This window comes from Rhinopithecus roxellana, chromosome 20 (genome assembly GCF_007565055.1).
Source record: "Rhinopithecus roxellana isolate Shanxi Qingling chromosome 20, ASM756505v1, whole genome shotgun sequence".
Taxonomy (NCBI): Eukaryota; Metazoa; Chordata; class Mammalia; order Primates; family Cercopithecidae; genus Rhinopithecus; species Rhinopithecus roxellana.
The window spans coordinates 31,476,320-31,496,967 of record NC_044568.1 but is presented as its reverse complement, the minus strand read 5'-3'; the positions used below and the strand labels follow the sequence as shown (position 1 = coordinate 31,496,967).

At 35.3% G+C, this 20,648-nt stretch overlaps 1 protein-coding gene across 1 annotated transcript in view; it reads right to left on the bottom strand.

Moving 5' to 3' along the window:
* The window catches only part of LOC115895181 (zinc finger protein 681-like), a 43,171-nt gene that overhangs the window by 14,672 nt on the left and 7,851 nt on the right, over positions 1-20,648 (bottom strand). The window contains exon 4 of the mRNA XM_030924440.1: positions 10,839-10,949. Coding sequence (XP_030780300.1) covers positions 10,852-10,949 — 98 coding nt within the window. The 3' untranslated portion in view covers positions 10,839-10,851. The remainder of the gene's footprint in view (positions 1-10,838; positions 10,950-20,648) is intronic.

Genomic DNA, 20,648 nt, shown 5'->3' with positions numbered 1-20,648 from the left:
CAGTCAGCCTATCAGCCTGTCCCTCAGTCCCAGCAGTATAAGTCCTTCCTCCAACAAGTCATTCAGTTGGCTGGCAGCAACCCCTGTTAGGATTCTGGAAGGCATCTGCTTTTCATCTTAGATTGTAACAGAAACTCAGGATGAAAAGTTTTCAAGACTTAAAAGCCCAAGTCTCTTATATATTTAGTGTAATTTTGGGTATTAGAAAATCAGTATTTTCAGCATCTTTGAAATCACAATGCAAAAACAGCCTCAGCTTCATAAGACCAACCCTTGGTATCTCTGTTGTGCAAAGTAGGCTAAGATAATGCCCCAAAAAGCAGGTTATATGCAACATTATGCTCACTCCAACAACAGAATTATCACACGTTAATTCAGGGGGGTCTTTATAAGACATAAAAAAAAAAAAAAACTTTCTTGAGAGGGAAAATTTTACAAATCAAAAAGTTTCTAGAACATAACATTTACATCTTATAACAAATAAATTATGCGCACAACTCTTTTCCTATGAATACATTAGTTTTTCCATAATACTTTTCATTTTTAGCTTGAAAATACCAGTTGCTTAAAAAAAAAAAGACACAAAACAAAACCCCAGAAATTTTTTTTTTTTTGAGACAGGGTCTTACTCTGTCACCCAGGATGGAATGCAGTGGTCGAATCTCAGCTCACTGCAGCCTCAACCTCCCTGGCCCAAGTGACCTTCCCACCTCAGCCTCCTAAGTAGCTGGGACTACAGAGGCATGGCACCACACCTAATTTTTATTTTTGTTTTTTTGTAGTTACAGGGTCTCGCTATCTTGCCCAGGCTGGTCTTGAATTCCTGAGCTCAAGCGATTCACCTGCCTTCGCCTCCCAAAATAATTACAGGTTGTGGGCCACCATCCCTGGCCTATTTTTTTTAAAGCTGATAAAGAAATAACACACCAGTGCCTTCTGGGGGAAAAGCTTTCAGGGAAGCAGTCATTTATAGAAGATGCTACCATGGTGAAATGGGGGAACTAATCCAGAAAAATTCATACTTTCTTTTTTTAGATCTTCACTCCAATCAGCCTCATGCACAAACATTCCTGACCCTCACTTCAGTAATACACTTTTCCCTCTCTCTCTTTTACACTTTCTCCCTGTAGCTGATTTTTTGTGACTCCCTGGCAGGAAAAGAGAAAACATGCTATTAATTGAGCACTATTATGTGTCATGGACTATGGTAAATACCTTCAAGAAGAAAGTCTGGGCTAAAAGGGCTTCACCTCAGTCTACAGGATGTACCTCACAGGGTCTTTGAACGTTTGGTGACAGGCATTCTGGGCACGTCTTCCAGGCTGAGGTGTAGCCCTTATGGAACAGACTCACTCTAGAAGAAGCTCAAGTCCCACCTCAAATTTCTGTCTCCTCTGTCTGGGGCTATCAGGGGGGACAGAAGCCAAGGGCATCCTTGGGGATCGGCCATAGGAGCTGCTCCCTGGGTGGGGAGATGGAAGCTAGCAGCTCAGAATGGGGACACAAGATGAGTTCCAAACAGCTCTGTCACAGAGAGTGTCAGCAGAGCTTTGTGACATCAATTGCAAAGAGAAGGGGCATGTGACAGAAGAAGCCCTGATGAGTCACAGCCCATTCTGAGGAAAGGGAGAAGAAAGTAGCTTCCTGAAGTTCTCTTGCCTTGTTAACCCATTGCATTTATTCTGAGAGGCTCCTGCCAAAAACAAAGACATTCCACTTCCATCTCCTTACACGCTAAGCCAGAAATATGTGAGTTATAATTCAACTGCACAGACCTCTCTATTTTATTCCCCATTATTTATTAATGATACTTGTAATACTAATACGTTCCTCAAAATTTTTACCTCACATACGGGAGACAGAAGAAATAGGGCTTCAACACTGAGTTAATTAAAATAATTCAAGCTAATTATTTTCCTTCATGCCATAAACTGTGAACAGTTTTCATTATTCTTTGGGTGTTGTTACATGCTTAAGCAGCCAAGCAGGCATCTCCTTAATCTTTACTAATGATTCCAAGGAAAGGCAAGTGTACTTCAAAGTATGTGAAATGTACGGGGTGAGAGAAGAAAAGGTTGTAGCTGGAGCTTCCAACATTCAATCAGGTTTAATTTATTTACTTTGTCCCAGTATATAATTCTATTATTTTTATTTTTGTTTGGTACCTTTGTTCAATTTTACTTTTGATTGACAAATAGTAATTTACATATTTATGGTGTACAATGTAAAATTTTCATACATGCATACATTGTATAATGATCAAATCAGGGTAACCATCATATTCACCACCTTAAACATGTACTATTTATGTTATGAATATCAATGGAATTAAAATGAAAATGTTTATCAGTGTTGTCCTTGCCTCAATTTGTTTTACACATTAGTGTCTAAGGCAATGCACTGTTCAGTTGTCCACTTCAGTGAGCTTTTGAAGTTAATTTCTTGCTCTCAGAAAAAAATACTGCTCCTATCATTTTCTTCAGTCTCCAAATTTAAATGCACAATAAACATTCTGGACAGTATAGGAAAATTACTAGACTGAGGATTGTGGTAAATTCCAAATCACATTAATTGGAATAAAGGGTATCCACAGGCTCTTCCATTATTCATGTGTAATTGTTAGCTGTGGTCATCAACACTTGGAATTGTCTAATTGACTAATATTTAGCTTTGTAATAAATGTTAAATATTATCTATATGGTATTTTGAGTATTCTATTTACCAAGGAGATGAATCCTCTTTCATATATGGTAAATTACTTATTCATTTATTTTTACTGTGCACATTAATATTTTTAATATTGTATGTATTGCAGATTTTTGTGTCAGTTTTTTGTCTTTTAACTCTCTAATTTTAATATATTTGAATTTGTTAGTTTCTTCTTTTCTCTTTTCCTTATATCAAAAACTGCCTATTCTTTATCAAAAAATAACCCCTGGTGACTTCTGCAAGTTTTCCAGTTGTATTTTGCACATTTGAATCTACAATCAATTATTATCTACAGAATAGAGAGGAATGAATGCATTTTACCAATTAAGGCCAGGTACGTGATTCACACTGCACTCAGGAGTTTGAGACCAGCATGGCCAAGATGGTGAAACCCCGTCTCTACTAAAAATACAAAAATTAGCCAGGTGTGGTGGTGGGCACCTGTAATCCCAGCTACTCGGGAGGCTGAAGCAGAAGAATCGCTTGAACCTAGGAGGCGGAGGTTGCAGCGAGCCGAGATCGTGCCACTACACTCTAGCCTGGGTGACAAAGCAAAGCTATGTCTCAAAAAATAAATAAATAAAATTTAAAAAACAAAGAAAAATATTAAAAGTAGGAGATAAAAAACAGAGGTAAGCCATAAATTTGTAGGCACCATCCATACAGCCTTTATAGAACCCAGAACAAAGATAAGTAAATGTTGAGTATAAGTATTTAATATTTAGTCAAATATTGTTAATAGATAAAGATAAAAAGAAAACATTTTCAAAAATATGAAGACAAAGAAAGTTTATTACCAGATATTCTTATTATTATACCTCAGAAAGAAATGAAAAACAGACACTTGTAAACATATGGGAATTATCTATCATATATATTAAACTAAAAACGAGAGAACTGACAGCATTAATTTCAAAAGTATTTAGACACATTTAAACTGTAAGTTCATATATTTAAGTTAAATTAGATGGCAACTTCTGTACTACTTAAATTAAGTGGTGACAGAATAATCTGTTTTTAATAAAAATAACTTGGTAACTTTCTGTCTCAGTTTCCGTCACACTGATTATCTTTTTATCACATCTGGGTAGCACTGAAGGACTGACAGTGGCATATACATTGCCCACAAGCCTCTGGACACCCAGGACAACAGGGTCATATGACCATAGCAAGGCTGAGGTAAATGAGACGATGAAATCAACCCAGTAGATAACCACAAAGAAACTCACTAGGAGCAAGATGGTCAGAGTGGCACTTTTCTCTGGGGAATGTCTTGGGGAGAGGCGGGTGCTGTGAAAGTACCGGAATTTCTTCTGGTGCCTGAACAAAAGAACCACCAGGTATGCACTTGAAAGCAGCATTATTCCTATAAACAAAACATTTCTGGATAATGACAGAGTAAGAAACAGTCTTCTGATGATTGAGTTCATGGTGGAAAAGTGAATAGTATTTACTGAGACGCAGAAGAATGCTCAGGGTCACACTGGAAGAAGCTATAGTGTACAAGATGAGATTACTACTGAAAAAGAAACTAGAAAAAACATAAAAAGAAGAAGAAATGGCAAGTGAAAATGGTGGATTTATGGTTAAACCTCACCAACCAAGAGCTGCTGGGGCTGATAGAACACTCACTGGCCTGCAGAACACTCAGGAGGCAGGCGGTGCAGATGAAGAAACTTATCATCTTGTTTAGGTAGAAAAATACGTTACACTTGAAGTTATTCTGAAAATACAGTGACTCAAACCGACCTGGAGAAAACAATGACACCATAGTAAGAAGCATCACTATGTGGTTGAGGGCCAAGTGATAAATGGTCAGGTCAGTGGGCTTAGGCCTGCATTACAAAAGAAGTATGAAGACGTGGAAGAATGAGGAAGCTGATGGTTGAGATTCCAATGCCAGCTTGGAAAAAAGAGGTATTCTTTAATGAAAACATAAGTGAAATGTAATAATCTAAACTGAGAAAGAGAAACATATTTTGAGTATCTCAAAATAAGACTTTACATCACAAATGTCATTATGGTATGTTCAAAATCATCACTAACATGTTTTAATCTCATAAAATTCTTTATTCATTAATTCTAGTACATAAATTTTCAAAAATGGTCTCAGCATTATTTTATACACTATATATAGTGTACAAATATATATATATTCCAAGAATATTTATGTGTATACATAATTCAATTTTTTTGAAAAAAAATCTGACTGACTCTCACATCACAGCATAAATTTTCTCAGCCTCTCTTTCACATTTAAGAACTTCTGTGATTACCTTAGGCTCACACTCAACTCAGATAAGATCAGATGCATTCAGGTTGGTATGGTTGTAGACACCAAACTCGTAATTCAAATTAATCTCCTTATTTTAGAGTCAACTGATTATCACCCTTGATTGTATCTGCAGCCTCTATTCGTCTTTGTCATGTACCATAATATATTCCTAGAACCCAGGCGTCAAGACATGGGCACTTTTGTGGGGCATTATTTCATTTATCACAACTCCTATTGACTGTATTTTATTTAAATAATCCTGGCTCTGTCCACCTTGTGTTTCCATCCCAGAGAACCCTTATGTAAACTTTTTTTTTTTGAGACAGAGTCTCACTCTGCTGCCCAGGCTGGAGTGCAGTGACACAATCTCAGCTCACTGCAACCTCCAGCTCACTGCAACCTCCACCTCCCAGGTTCACGTGATTCTCGCACCTCAGCCTCCCATGTACCTAGGATTATAGGTGCCCACCACCATGCCAGGCTAAGCCTTGTATTTTTAGTAGAGACAGGGTTTCACCATATTGGTCAGGCTGTTCTCAAACTACTGACCTCAGGTGATCCGCCTGCCTTGGCCTCCCAAAGTGCTGGGATTACAGGCATGAGCTACAGCACCTGGCCTGTAAACTTTTATATCATGGAAGAAAATTGCAACCAGCACGGTGGCTCATGCCTGTAATCTCAGCACTCTGGAAGGCTGAGGTGGGCAGATCATTTGAGGTCAAGAGTTCAAGACCAGCCTGGCCAACATGACAAAACCCTATCTCTACTAAAAACACAAAAATCAGCCAGGAATGGTGGCATGTGCCTCTAATCCCAGCTACTCGGGAGGCTGAGGCATGAGAATCATTTGAACCTGAAGGGCAAAGGTTACAATGAGCTGAGATCACGCCACTGCACTCCAGACTGAGTGACAAGAGTTAGAACCTGTCTCAAAAAAAAAAAAAAAAAAGAAGAAGAAGAAAAGAAGATTGCTAAAATCCAGCTCTCAATATTAAAATGACCTACACTACCATTCTCTGCCTTTTAACATAAAATAAATTGCATTAAAATGATAACTTGTTGATCCTTGTTGAGACTTCAATTATTACAGAGATATCCTTTCATGCCCTTGAAAAATACTAAGGTCTTTAATACTGAAGATAATTTGCTGTATCTTAAAGAGAATATCTCTGTATCAGAACACTTTATAAATTTATGAAATACTTTTGCAATTGCTTTCTCTTGTTACTGTCCCTGGATATAGGCACTACTATTGTATCCAATTAAGTTAATCCAGGGCTTAGAATAATTTACCTTTATAACACACACACACACACACACACACACACACACATTAAATTAGCAAATAAATTACTCAAACTTCAAGATAAAAATGTTAAGTTATGATTTCAAGGTCACTTACAATTATACCAACTTATAAATGTAATATATGTAAGACAATGAAGATAATTTGACAACATTTTTAGATTATACTGAGAAATTCACATCTAAGTTAGAACACTGCTCTAATATCAACTGATGTGGATGCATTTACAAACTAGAAATTTTGTAGTTGATATAATCATTGTTGTTTTATCTCCCAATGCATAATCTAGTACATGTAAACATTTATGTCAATGTCCAGAACCAAACAGCAGACAATTGCCACCAATATATACTGGTGCCTTCAACAAATTTAGGTTTTGCTTTCATGTTAGATCGAGAAGCTCCCATATTATGTCAGATTAAAGGCACAATAATCTCTCCATTTAAAGTACAACAGTTCAGTACCAACAAAACAATAGTTGTACTTGAACTACTAATATATAAATAATTATTTAGTAAATATATAACAATCACTTTACAAATATACTGTGTGTATTGCAAGTCATGTCCCAGAAACAAATAATAAAATTACAAAAAAAAAAAAAAAAAAAAAAAACAGATAAGAATTCTAATACTTTTTATTTGCCCAATGTTGTGTCCAGGTCACATATTTTAATACATCCTGCACATTTTTAAATAACTACTACCTACTACAAAAGAGTTTGTCTGTTAAATTATCAATTTTTTTATCTAATGAGGATGTTGAGGACATTAGTCCTGAGTCTAGAGGAAAGAACAGTGATTTTCACAGACTAGGGTTAAATAATTAAGTATAAAACATTTAGTTCAATTTGAATTTTAGGTAAATAATGGATAATGATTTTGTGTAAATATCTTCAAAGAATTGCTTACACATACTACAGAAAAATATGCAAATATTGCATAGCTATATAAAAAAGTTTTCTGTTGTTTATTCTAATTTTAAGCTTAAGTGTGTATTCTGTATTTTAATTTGGTAAATCTGCCACATCTACCATAAAATTATCACAAAATTTGAAATAACATGTTACAGGGCTGAGGGACACAGAATAGAAAAAAATTTATACAGGCCATATGATTTGGTCAGAATGTAAAAGAAAATTGCTTCCTGAATAATATACTAAAAATATAAATTGAGATGAACATGTGAGATCTCACTATGAGATGTGGCAACCAGATATTGCTTGGGCTGAGAATAAAGACCCTGAGCAATCTCAAAGACTGACAAGACAGGTCAAGTACATTCTCATTATACTTGATTTATCTTCTAAACAGTGCAAGTTTACATACACACACACACACACACACACACACACACAGTGATGGGGAAGATAACACCATTAAATGGACTAAGAATAAAAGAGTGATTACAAAATTTGCAAATTTAGATCATATGTCTAAAGAAGACAGTTTTAAAAGACATTAGCCATACACAAGGACCCAAGTACTATTATGCATAGAATAATATTCTATTTTTGGCTGTGCAAAGTGACTTATGGCTGCAATCCTAGCACTTCTAGAAACTGAAATAAAAGGATAGCTTGAAACCAGGAGTTCAAGTCCAGCCGAGTCAAAATAGTGACTTCCTTTCTCTACTTTTTAAAAAAAATTTAAATTAACTGGGTGTGGTGACACAAGCCTACAGTCCTAGTTCCTAAAGAGAATGAAGCAGGTGAATCACTTAAGCTCATTAAACTGTGGCTGTAGTCAGCTATAATCATACCTCTGCACTCCTACCTGGCTACCTGGGTGACAGAGTGAAAGACTGTTCTCTGAAAAAAAAAAAAAAAAAAAAAAAAAAGATATTATATCTTGGAGAAAATAAAGTTAAATAAAGTCTATTTCCTTATTTTTATAATAATGTCTAATTGACAGAGATACTTAAAATAGCAATTGATCTACAGAATTTTACACTGTACCTGATTTAGATTAAAGTTACATATAGCCTAAATAATGAAATAAAATAATGCACTTGTTTTATTATTGTTTTGATAGCTTCATGGTCATTACCAATTTTATCATATTCTATGAATGGCACTTAAGACTTATGACTGGTCACTGACAAAGTGGTTATGAGAATTGCAAGTGACAAGTGATGGGGGTGGATGATTTAGTGGCAATAGTTGAAACCTTTAAAATAGAGCTAGGCATTGTAGAAAAAAAACACTTTTCAACCTAGATTATTACATGAAAAAAATGTGAAATGCAGAAATGCCAAGAAAACCCCAATTATGATAGGTATAAAATAATAACTGAATAGATTAAGTACATTTCAATTTGTTTGGCAATTTAACTTACTGTTGGATGCAGCTAGGATGTTTGCTAACATAAATTTTTATGATCTCAAGACCATTACTTCTCAGGTCCCTGAGCAAAAAAATAAGACTATGAAAGTGTCACTGAAGAAACAGGAGACAAAAAAACACTTGAGGGGCTTGGTCACAAGCCATGCCATGGGCTACAAATTGGGGGAAATTCTAAAATTCTGCCAAGTAGTGTGTGTGTGTGTGGGGGGGGGGGGTGTCTGTGTGTTTTAATCTCTAGGATGAAGAGTATATGTGAGCAAAATAAAAATATAGCATTTTTATTTTTTAAAGCTTGTGAGTTTTTGGTCTATTATATCTCTGGGCATCACTCTAATGTGAAGATGAGGCTGTATCTAAAATTCAGTTTGGGAGGAAAGACATCTGTGTCCTCTGTACCTCAGGTACACTGATCAAGATCAGTAGAGGTCCCTCCCTTCCGACTTTCTCCCTTATGAATGCATGAAATGTAGAGTTTGTTATGAATAATTTTAAGACAAATTAAAATAATCTGAAGTTCAAGGACATACAGGTTTACTATTGATTATGTTTTTAAGATGCTTCTGAGCTTGTGGGTCACAATCTCTATCAGCATTATTTTGTGTATTTATTCTACCCTAATTTCATCCTGTCTTTCATTTTAAAGAAACACTGACACGGTCGGGCATGGTGGCTCACGCCTGTAATCCCAGCACTTTGGGAGGCTGAGGTGGGCGGATCATGAGGTCAGGAGATCATCTTGGCTAACACAGCAAAACCCCGTATCTACTAAAAACATACAAAAAAATTAGCCAGGCATAGTGGCGGGTGCCTGTAGTCCCAGCTACTCAGGAGGCTGAGGCAGGAGAATGGTGTGAACCCGGGAGGCAGAGCTTGTAGTGAGCCGAGATTGCCCCACTGCACTCCAGGCTGGGCAACAGAGCAAGTCCGTCTCAAAAAAAAAAAAAAAAAAAAAAAAGAAAGAAAGACAAAAAAGAAAGAAACACAGACACAAAGAACACTATTTCTGCAGAAATAGCTAACTTACTAATTTCAACAACTGACTTGACATTTACTAGTTATATTTATGAATACATGTTTTAACTAGATTATAAACTTAGCCAGGCATGGTACCTCACTCCTGTAATCCCAGCACTTTGGGAGGCTGAAGCAGGCAGATTACTTGAGGTGAGAATTTCCAGAGGAGCCTGGTGCACATGGTGAAACCCAGTCTCTACTAAAAATACAAAAGAATTAGCCAGGCATGGAGGTGGAGGTTGTAGTCAGCCAGCACCATGCCATTGCACTCCAGCCTGGGTGACAAAGTGAGATGACTATATAGAGAGAAGAGAGAGAGAAGAGAGGAAGGAAGGATGGGAGAGAGGGAGGGAGGGAGGGAAAACTAAAATCAGAACTTAGAAGTGATAGGGATACAATATGAGAAGACCCTGTTTGAAAAGGAAATACTATATCCTTAATATTTTTGTAAATTATTACTCTCTTATCACTAAGCAATCTCACCTAAAGAAATATAAAAACAACTTTATAAGTTTGGTTGGTTTACAAAACACAGTAATAAAACTTAATTAATTTAAGACAATATTTTAAGTTATGATAAATATTGCAAGTCCCCATTCAGGTAAGATTTTAACTCTGTAAAGATTTAATAAATAGCAAAATGTGACATTCTTAGATAGTTATGTGGTAATCAGAAAAAAACTATTAAAAATTTTATAAAACAATGAAAAGGATCTTTATGATTTCTAATAATAATTATTATAAAGTACAGTAAATAACTAATATATTCAGATAACACAATTTTAAGCAATCCTAAAATATTATAAACACGTTAATGATTCTCCAAACTAAAAAGAACAAAGAAAACTAAATAATCTCTCAATTGGCTTATATTTGTTTTAAAATATAAAATTTTACATCAATGAATAAAATAAGGTGTCATATAGCTAATTTATTAAATCCCAACTCAAATACAACAACATGAAAATACAAAGGTCTTTCCACAAATCTATAAATGTATGTACTCATAAGAGTAAATTTGTATTTTATCTTGAAAACTGTTCTGCTGTTAGCAGTGATTCAGTGATAATTAGACTGTGATTACGAGAAGCAATTCTTCTAACATTCCACTGAGAAAATGCTGCGTCATGCCACCACCCACTTGAGTCTTAAGCTCTCACTGTCTATGCAGATGAATAATAGACACTCACCCAGCTGAGACTTTCAGTTGAATCTTTGTAGGTAGGTTGAGGACCACAATATGCTACAAGGAAATGATGCCAGGAGCTCATCTCCCTTTAGGCCAATAATTGTCATGTCACCTGTAGAAGCAGGATAGCCAAGGGGTAAAGGTTATTAGAAAGAAGTCAACAAGGGGAAAACTAAACTTAACTCCTGAAAAACAGCAGGTGAGGAACAGATGGGCTTTAAACCTTGTCACGTCTGATCTCGCTTTCATGGTAACCTTGCCCAGGTGGGTGGTCTGGTCTAAGTCCTTGTCAACAAAACAGAAGTCAAACAATATTTTTACTTAAAAGAAACAGAATATAATATTGGGTTTCTTGATGTAACCCCATTGGTTCCAGAGTGTCCTGTAGTATTCATACATGTTCCTCAATGGTCTCAGGGTAACAGCTAGACTCTAAGCTACTCTGTTGGGATAAGAAAAATGTCCCCCTTTTCAGGACAACTTAGAAGAAATGCTTTTCACCACAAGAAACAGAGTCCTGAGCCAAGGCATCTGGCAGGGAAAGGAAAATGTAAATTTCTTTTCACTTGCAATATATTAGGCCTGGTACATTTATCAAAGGCAAAATGAACACCTCCTCTGCAAGAAGCACTGATGTTTGGGGAATGCACTTTTTTCGTATAACTTACTTGGATGTGAATTTCCAGCCATCTGTGTTTCTGTGTTCTGTCCTCCCATCTCTCAGCATCATCTACTGTTTTCAGTCACAGGGGTGTTTAATTTTACAAACTCAGCATTAGATCATCCACTTTTTGGCAACTGCCAAGTTTTTTGCTTTGTGCCATTTATCAGCCATACCTGTAATATAATTAACTCTAACTGTAAACTTAACCCTTATTGTGACTGCAACATTTAGAACCCGATGCTAAAGTGATTGCTTTTCTTTTCACAAACCAATGGATCTTGACAAAGGGCATCAGCTTACCCTGTAAACAGGCTACAGTTCAGCATGGTGTGTTCTCATGTGTCATATCTGATCCTCAAAGAAACAAATCTTTCAATTGGCCTCAGTCAGAAACATCTTTACTTCTAGACTTTCAATCACTGTCTGCAAATATAATGCTGCTACTATGTCAAACCCACTTTAATCTATTATCAGGTGCCATCCCCACAATCTCATTGCTCAGCTTAGGTAGTTTCTTAGGTCTTGATTTGTTATTTTGATTGCCTTTTTATGTCTTGATTTGAAGTTTCTTTATTTCTTCCTTTTTTGAACCAGTGCTCAAAAACAAAACTATCAACAAAGACATATTCACAGCAAAGCTATTTAAGTAATCACGACATTTCAGATTTTTTTTTAAATGAAGATAACTTGTGCTAGTATATCTATCTTCCACGTTTGTAGATGGCCACCTTCCACTGTTCTCTCACAGGAAAAAGAGAGGTAGAATGAGAGAGTGCATGGTCTTTCTCTTGTTAAAAGACCACAGTTCTATGTTAGTACCATCCAACCCTTTTGAACTTATTCAACCTTAATTCCCTCCTAAAAATCCTATCTCTAGATACAATCATATTGGTGGTTAGGTTTAACCATAATAATTTTGAGGAAGACCCAGTTTAGTTCATAAAGGGGAAAAGAGCCATATAAAGGTTACATTTCTGTATCTCATTAAAGCTAAGTGAGTAAAAATGTCAAACAGATTCTGATAAGATGTATATTATAAGCCTTGGAGAAAACAATAAGAAAATAAACAAAAAATGCATAGAAAATTATTACAGAAATTATAATATTGCATGGAAAATATTTACTTAATGCAAAAGAAATCAACGAAGTTAGAAAAAATTTAAAAAGACTACATGAGACATACAGAAAGCAAAAAGTAAAATGGGAGCTATAAATTTAACTCTATTGAGAATTCATTAAATATGAAATAATTAAATAATCAAATCCAATGGCAGAGATTGTGAGACTGGATATAAAAACAACATATAACTAACTGGTGTCTACAAGACATTCCTTTTTAAATCAAAGAGACAAACAGAATAAAAGTAATTAAATAAAAACATGAACTATAAGCAAGTAAGAGTAGCTATATCAAAATCTGACAAAATAGTAATAAGTTACTACTAAAGATAAAAGAGACAGTTTATAATTAAAAGTGTCAATTCAACATGAAGACATTAAAAACTATACATATATTATGTACCTAGCAAAAGAACATAAAACTTCCAAAAGCAAACACAGAGAACAAAGAAATAGAGATAACAAAAATAACAAGTAAAGGGAACTAAGCTATGAGGATGCAAAGACTTAAGAATAATACAATGGACTTTGGAGACTTGGGGGAAAGAGTGGGAGGAGGGTGAGATAAAAGACTACACATTGGGTACAGTGTATACTGCTTGGGTGATGGCTGCACCAAAATCTCAGAAATCACCACTAAGGAACTTATTCATGTAACCAAACAACACCTGTTTCCCCAAAAACCTGTTGAAATTAAAAGTATATGGAGGGAAAAAAATGAATGGAGACTTCAATATCCCAATTTTAATAATAGAAAAATGAGACAGAAAATCAACAATTAAAGAGACTTGAACAACACTGCAAACCAACTTGAAATGACAGTCTTACACATACTGTTCCACCCAAGATTAGAAGTACACATAGGTCAATCCTCACATAGACCATATGCTATGCCATACAATGAACAAACAGTAATAAAATAAGAATTGAAATAATTCAAAGGGTGCTTTTTTTTCTTTTTTAAAATTTATTTATTTATTTAATTATTTATTTATTTATTTATTTATTTGAGATGGAGTTTCGCTCTTATTGCCCAAGCTGGAGTACAGTGGTGCAATCTCGGCTCACCACAACTCCACCTCCCAGGTTCAAGCGATTCTCCTGCCTCAGTCTCCTGAGTAGCTGGGATTACAAGTACACGCCACCATGCCCAACTAATTTTTTTGTATTTTTAGTAGAAACAGGTTTTCACTATATTAGCCAGGCTGGTCTGGAACTCCTGAACTCAAGTGATCCACCCACCTTGGCCTCCCAAAATGCTGGGATTGCAAGTGTGAGCCATCACACTTAGCCTAAACGGTGCTCTCTTTTAAAAAAAGGAAATTGAAGTCAATGCAGAAAATTTGGGAAAATTACATATATCTGGAAATTGAACAACACACTAAATAACCATCATGTCAAAATAATTGGATATTTTCAGATAAATAATAAAGTAACATATCAAAACATACAAGACACAGCAAAAACCTGCTCAGATAAATTTATAGCAGTAAACACCTATATTAAAAATGAACAACCATAACTTATAACCAATAAACTAGTATTTGGCACAAACATGCAAAGGCAAATTAACTACACATCAAACCTGGAAGAAAAATATCAGTTGGAAAATACAAGAGTCATGTAGAACAGGAAGACTGGAGAATAAAATCCCTGGGGATAAGGGCTCTGAAAACTGTCCACATATTTCTGAGAATCTAGAAGCCCATATGCCTGCTCAGAACTAGGCAAGGGTAAGGTCAGTGTTCAGAAAAGCTCTAAGAAGACGTTATCAGTCATGATTGCTTTACCCCCTAATATGGTTTGGCTCTGTGACCCAACTCAAATCTCATCTCGAACTATAATCCCCACACTGTTGAGGGAAAGAAGTCACTGGATTATGGGTGCAGTTCCCCCATGCTGTTCTCAGGACAGTGAGTAAACTCTCACGAGATCTGCTGGTTTTATAAATGGTAGTTTTTTCTGTTCTCTCACTCTCTCTCCTGCCACCTTGTGAAGAAGGTACTTGCTTCTCCTCCACTTTCTGCCATGATTGTAAATTTCCTGAGGCCACTCCAGTCACACAGAACTGTGATTCAATTAAACCTATTTCTTTTATGAGTTACCAAGTCTCAGGCATTTCTTTATAGCAGTGTGAGAACAAAGTAATACACAAACTCTGCACAAACAGGGGGAAAAAAAGGCGAAAACATAATCTTCCTGGTTTGTAAGCTGAGCTGCAATAATTAAGATGTTTTGGGTGAGTAAGCATTTGAGAAAATCTCTGTCAAATTACTAGTTCATAAGATAATGAAACAGAGACTTTTATTCCATACACCACAAAGAATAAAATATTTACAAAAATAACATTGAAAACTCATTAAACAAATATAAATAATCATGAGAAACAAAAATCCAAAGGATTAAAAATAATGACTTCAAAGTTACCATACTATAATATCCAAATGTACAGTTTTCAAAAACAACAAAACACAAGGCAGGCAAAAAAATATCACTCATTAACATCATAACAAATTAACAGAAACAGTCCTAGAGATATCCTAGACATTGAAAGAGATTTAAAAGTCTTTAAATCAATGGACTTAAATATGCTGAAAAACAGAGTAAACCATAAAAAAGAAAAAAAATGGGAAAATTATGTCTCATCAAATAGGAAGTATCAATAGAGATAGCAATTATAAACAAAAACATCTGAAGTCAAAAATTAAAATCACTGAAAGAAAAAAATTTACCAGAAACCCTCTACAGCAGATATGAGTTAAAACAACAAAGGAAAACAAAAAGATTAGCAAAGCTTAAGTCTGTTCAATTTTAACTATTTAGACCTACTAGGAGAAAGAGAATTAAGAAAAATTAGAAGGCTCTAAGATACTAATGAGAAATCATTACATTGCCATCACAAGGATTATGGAAAATACAAAAAGAAGAGGGAGAGCATAAAAGAATCAGAAGAAAAAAATTAAAGGAATAATGGCAGTTAAATTTCTAAACATGATAAAACTCATGAATCTACACATTCAAAAATAGAACTGAGCTCAAAATTGTATACACTCAAAGACTTCCACAAAAGACACATTACAAACTTTCAAAACCTACAGACAAAAAGACTCTTAAAAATAAAGACCCTTCATATACAAGCTTTCATAGTAAAATTAAGAACTAATTTCTTGCTAGAAACCATAAAATCATGAGACAGCAGGATGACATATTTAAAGTGATAAAAGAAAAAAAAGCCAACAAAGAACTCTGTTTTTCATAAACTATCCTTCAAAGATAAATGAGATATCTAGACATTTTTATATTTTTAAAAAATCTATACAGAGTTTCTCACTAATAGATCCACTCTGCAATACATGATAAAGGCTATCTTTTTGGCTGAAATACAAGGACACACTATAAAATAACTTAATGCCATATTAGAAGAACAAGTAACACCAGTAAAAGTAAATATATGCAAAAATAAAAATGCCACTATGAAAATATTTTTATTTCATAACTTATTTCATCTTTTAAAATGCTTTTATATATGATTCAGTAGACTAATGCATAGAATTAGTTATAAAACTATGTTAATTTCAGGCAATGCATAATTATATAACCTGGAAACACATATAGTTGGAGAAACAGATCTGTGTGGAACCAACTGTTTTAATGAAATCAGATTTCAAGTGGTATTAATTTATTATACATAGTCATACATTCATAAGATTAATTATAATCCTTAATCACTAAAACAATAACTTTAAAAAGTCAAAAAGGAATTTAAAAGGGAATAAAAACTGTAGACTTGAAAAATATCAATAGAATAAAAATGTCAGTAATAAACAGACTAAATTTGAAAAAGATATGACGGAAAAATAAGTAGCAAAATGGTAGAATTCCATCTTTTGTAAATACTTTAAATAGAAATAAACTGTACAATTACAATGCAATTATTGACAGAATGGTTTAAAAAAAATAAATATAATTCAACTTTGTTATCTACAACAGACTTTCATTAGCCTTCTCTTTAGGTTGTAATAAAAGAATTCCTAAAGATACTTTATACAAATAGTAACCAAAAGAGCTGGGGTGGCTATACTTCAGCAAAATAAATACTGAGACAAAAGTGTTACAAGTGACAAATGAGGACACGATGTTTTGAAGAAATGTTAACCCATGAATAAGACATAACAGTTATAAATATATATGCACCTAACAAAGATCCCAACATATGAAACAAAAAAAGACAGTTAATGACAGAAGTAGCAAGTTATACAGATTTGTTGACCTAAATATACCACCTACACCTATCAGTCAAATACAAGAACTCTATTTTACATTTCTTCAAAAAGAAATTATTTGGTTTTCAGATTTTATAAGTTGTTTTTCAGAAAATAATGTAGCAATCTTATCCTATGGAATGCTTAGTTTTAAAAGTCACTGTTTTAAACTTTGCATAATATCACACTCAATATTTCTAGTATGTTTATCATTATAAAAGCCATAAAAGAATAACCTTAAACAATTTTCCACTTTCAACAACAGACCATCATGAATCTACTGTCTCTATTCACTTGTCTTTTATGAATATTCTTTTTTAAAAACTGCATTCTTGTAGTAAAATTAACATTTTCTCTCTATGCAAAGATACATTCTGCCATATTTCAATCTGGTTTCTTTCACTTACTATAATGTATTTGAGATAGATTATTCTTCTTTTGCTTTATGTATTGGGAAACATATTTAGGAGAAAAAAAACAGAAGATATCTATGTTTCTTCATATTTTTGCCTCTTTTTCCCTGGAAATGTTGAGTCAACTACTAGCAAAAATACTAATTAAGCATTAAGAACTATACAGGTGGCTGGGCATGGTGGCTGATGCTGAGAAGCCGAGAAGAGTGTATCACCTGAGGCCAAGAGTTTGAGAACAGCCTCACCAACATCATGAAATTCTGTTTTTACTAAAAATACAAAAATTAGCTAGCATAGTAGTGTGTGCCTGTAATCCCAGCTACTCATAAGGCTGACAGACGAGAATCTTTCAAACCCAGGAGGTACAGGTTGCAATGAGTCAAAATCATACTACTCTACTCCAGCCTGGGTGAGAGAGTAAAACTGTCTCAAAAAAAGAAAACAAAAGCAAACAAACAAACAAAAAACAGTTAAAAGAAATAAGATTTAGGATTTGGTAACACAATAGAGTCAATAGTTAACAATAATCCATTGTATGTTACAAAATAGCTAAAAGAGAAAATTTCAAATAAATATTTGAGCTGATAAATATCCCAATTACTAAGCTTCATCACACATTGTATGCTCTTATCAAAATATTACATGTACCCTGAATATATGTATAATTGTTATGTATCAATAAGAATTAAAAATAGGTCAGGCCCGGTGGCTTACGCTTATAATCCCAGCACTTTAGGGGGCTGAGGCAGGCAGATCACAAGGTCAGCAGTTCAAAACCAGCCTGGCGAACATCACGAAACTTTAGCTCTGCTGAAAATACAAAAATTAGCCAGGCGAGGTCATGGGTGCCTGTAATCGCAACTACTTAGGAGACTGAGGCAGGAGAATCACTTGAAACTGGAAGGCAGAGGTTGCAGTGAGCCAACATCACGCTACTGCACTCCAGCCTGGACAAGAAAGCAAAACTCTGTCTCAAAAAATAAATAAATAAAATAAAAATATTCAAAAATAAATTGCTCTCAAATAAGATAGGAATTTTAATTTTTGAAAAGATCAAAAAAACTTTGAAAAACATACAGAAAAAGATAGTTAATGTTGAATCACTTATAAAACTGAACTTTAGGGAGTCTAAAAAAAATGTGGTTTGAATTAACTTTTGCTTTATAAATTTCTTCATTTTAATTCATGTTCCAGTGCACAGAAAAATGACAGCTGCTCTCCAGGAGAATCAGAGTTTTGGTGTTGTTCTGAAGCACTTTATCTTCTCTTTCTGAGTCTCACTTTCATTTCTGTTCATAATCAAGAAGTGTGATTAGCTAATGGCCTCTCCCCTAAGAGATATGCAGTGTCCATCATCTCTTGGGCTGTAGGCAGAGATGTGAGTTTGTGATCCCTGCAAGACAACACCAGACCCAGCTGATCCACAATGACCACAATGCTGCACTTTTAAAAAGTCAAGCCCTGAGATTTTAATCCGCAAATATTCACCATTGCTTTCTGGTACATGGTAGATGTGAGTAGCCTCTTAGAAAATCAGACAACCCTGTTTGCTGACAATGAAGCAGGATAAAACAGCACAGATCCGGGGACCCCACACATAGCTTCAAATGGGAGGCTCATCAGACTAACAAAGAACTTTTCAACAGGAATCCTACCATTTGCCAAGAGATTAGATGCCAATATTCAACATTCTTTAAAAAAATTCTAACCAAAATTTCATATCCGACCAAATTAAGCTTCAAAAGTAGAAAAGAGATAAGATCCTTTTAAGATAAGCAGATGCTAAGGAAATTTGTTACCACCAGGCTGGCCTTAAGAGAACTGCTAATGAAAGCACTAAATAGGAAAAAAGAAAGACCATTACCAGCCACTACAAAAACACATTGAAATACACAAACCACTGACACTATAAAGCAACTGCAAAACAAAATCACTAGTTTTACACAATAATGAAGTCTGCCAAATAACCAGCGATGATCAAAATGATAGAATCAAATCCACACTTATCAACACTAAGCTTAAATATAAATGGGCTAACTGTCCCAAATAAAACAAAGCAGCAAGTTGCATAAAGGATCAAGACCCACTGGTATATTGCCTTCCAGACACTTATGTTACATAGGCTGAAAATAAAGGAATGGAGAAAAACCTACCACGCAAATAAAAAGACAGAAAACAGTAAGGGTTGCAATCTTTATTTCTGAAAAAAACAGACTTTAAATCAAAAAGGATTATGAAAATATAAAAAGGGCATTACAAAACGGTAAAGGGCTAACTATGCTACATATATACACACCCAACACAAAAGTATCCAGATTTATAATGCAAGTTCTTAGAGGCTTTAAAGAGACAAAGACTCAGCTGGGCACGGTGGCTCATGACTGTAATTCCAGCACTTTGGGAGGTCAAGGCGGGTGGATCATGAGGTCAAAAGGTCAAAACCATTCTGGCCAAAATGGTGAAACCCCATCTCTACCAAAAATATAAAAAATTAACTGGGCCTGGTGGTGAATGCCTGTAGTCTCAGCTACTAGAGAGGCTGAGGCATGAGAATCACTTAAACGCGGGAGGCAGAGGTTACAGTGAGCTGAGATTGTGCCATTGTACTTGAGCCAGGACGACAGACCAAGATTTCACCTCAAAAAAAAAAAAAAAAAAGAAAGAAAAAAGAGACACACACTCTTACACAAGGGTAGTGGGGAACTTTAAAACGTCGCTAACAATATTAGACAGATCATTGCAACAGAAAATTAACAAAGATATTCAAAACCTGAAATTAGCACTGTGTTAAATGAACCTGACAAGTACATACAGAACTCTCTAACCAAAAGCAATAACAACTATACTGTTTTTATCATGACGTGATACACACTGTAAGATCAATCACATAATTGGATATAAAGTACTACTCAGCAAATGAAAATAACAGATATAGCAATCTCTTGGACCACAGCACAATCAATTTAGAAACCAAGACTAAGAAATTCACTAAAAACCGGGGGGCGAAGCAAGATGGCCGAATAGGAACAGCTCCAGTCTCCAACTCCCAGCGCCAGCGACACAGAAGACCGGTGATTTCTGCATTTTCAACTGAGGTACTGGGGTCATCTCACTAGGGAGTGCCGGACAATCGGTGCTGGTCAGCTGCTGCAGCCTGACCAGCGAGAGCTGAAGCAGGGCGAGGCATCGCCTCACCTGGAAGCCAAGGGGGAAGGGAATCCGTTTTCCTAGCCAGGGGAACTGAGACACACAACACCTGGAAAATCGGGTAACTCCCACCCCAATACTGTGCTTTAAGCAGACAGGCACACCAGGAGAATATATCCCACACCTGGCCGGGAGGGTCCCACGCC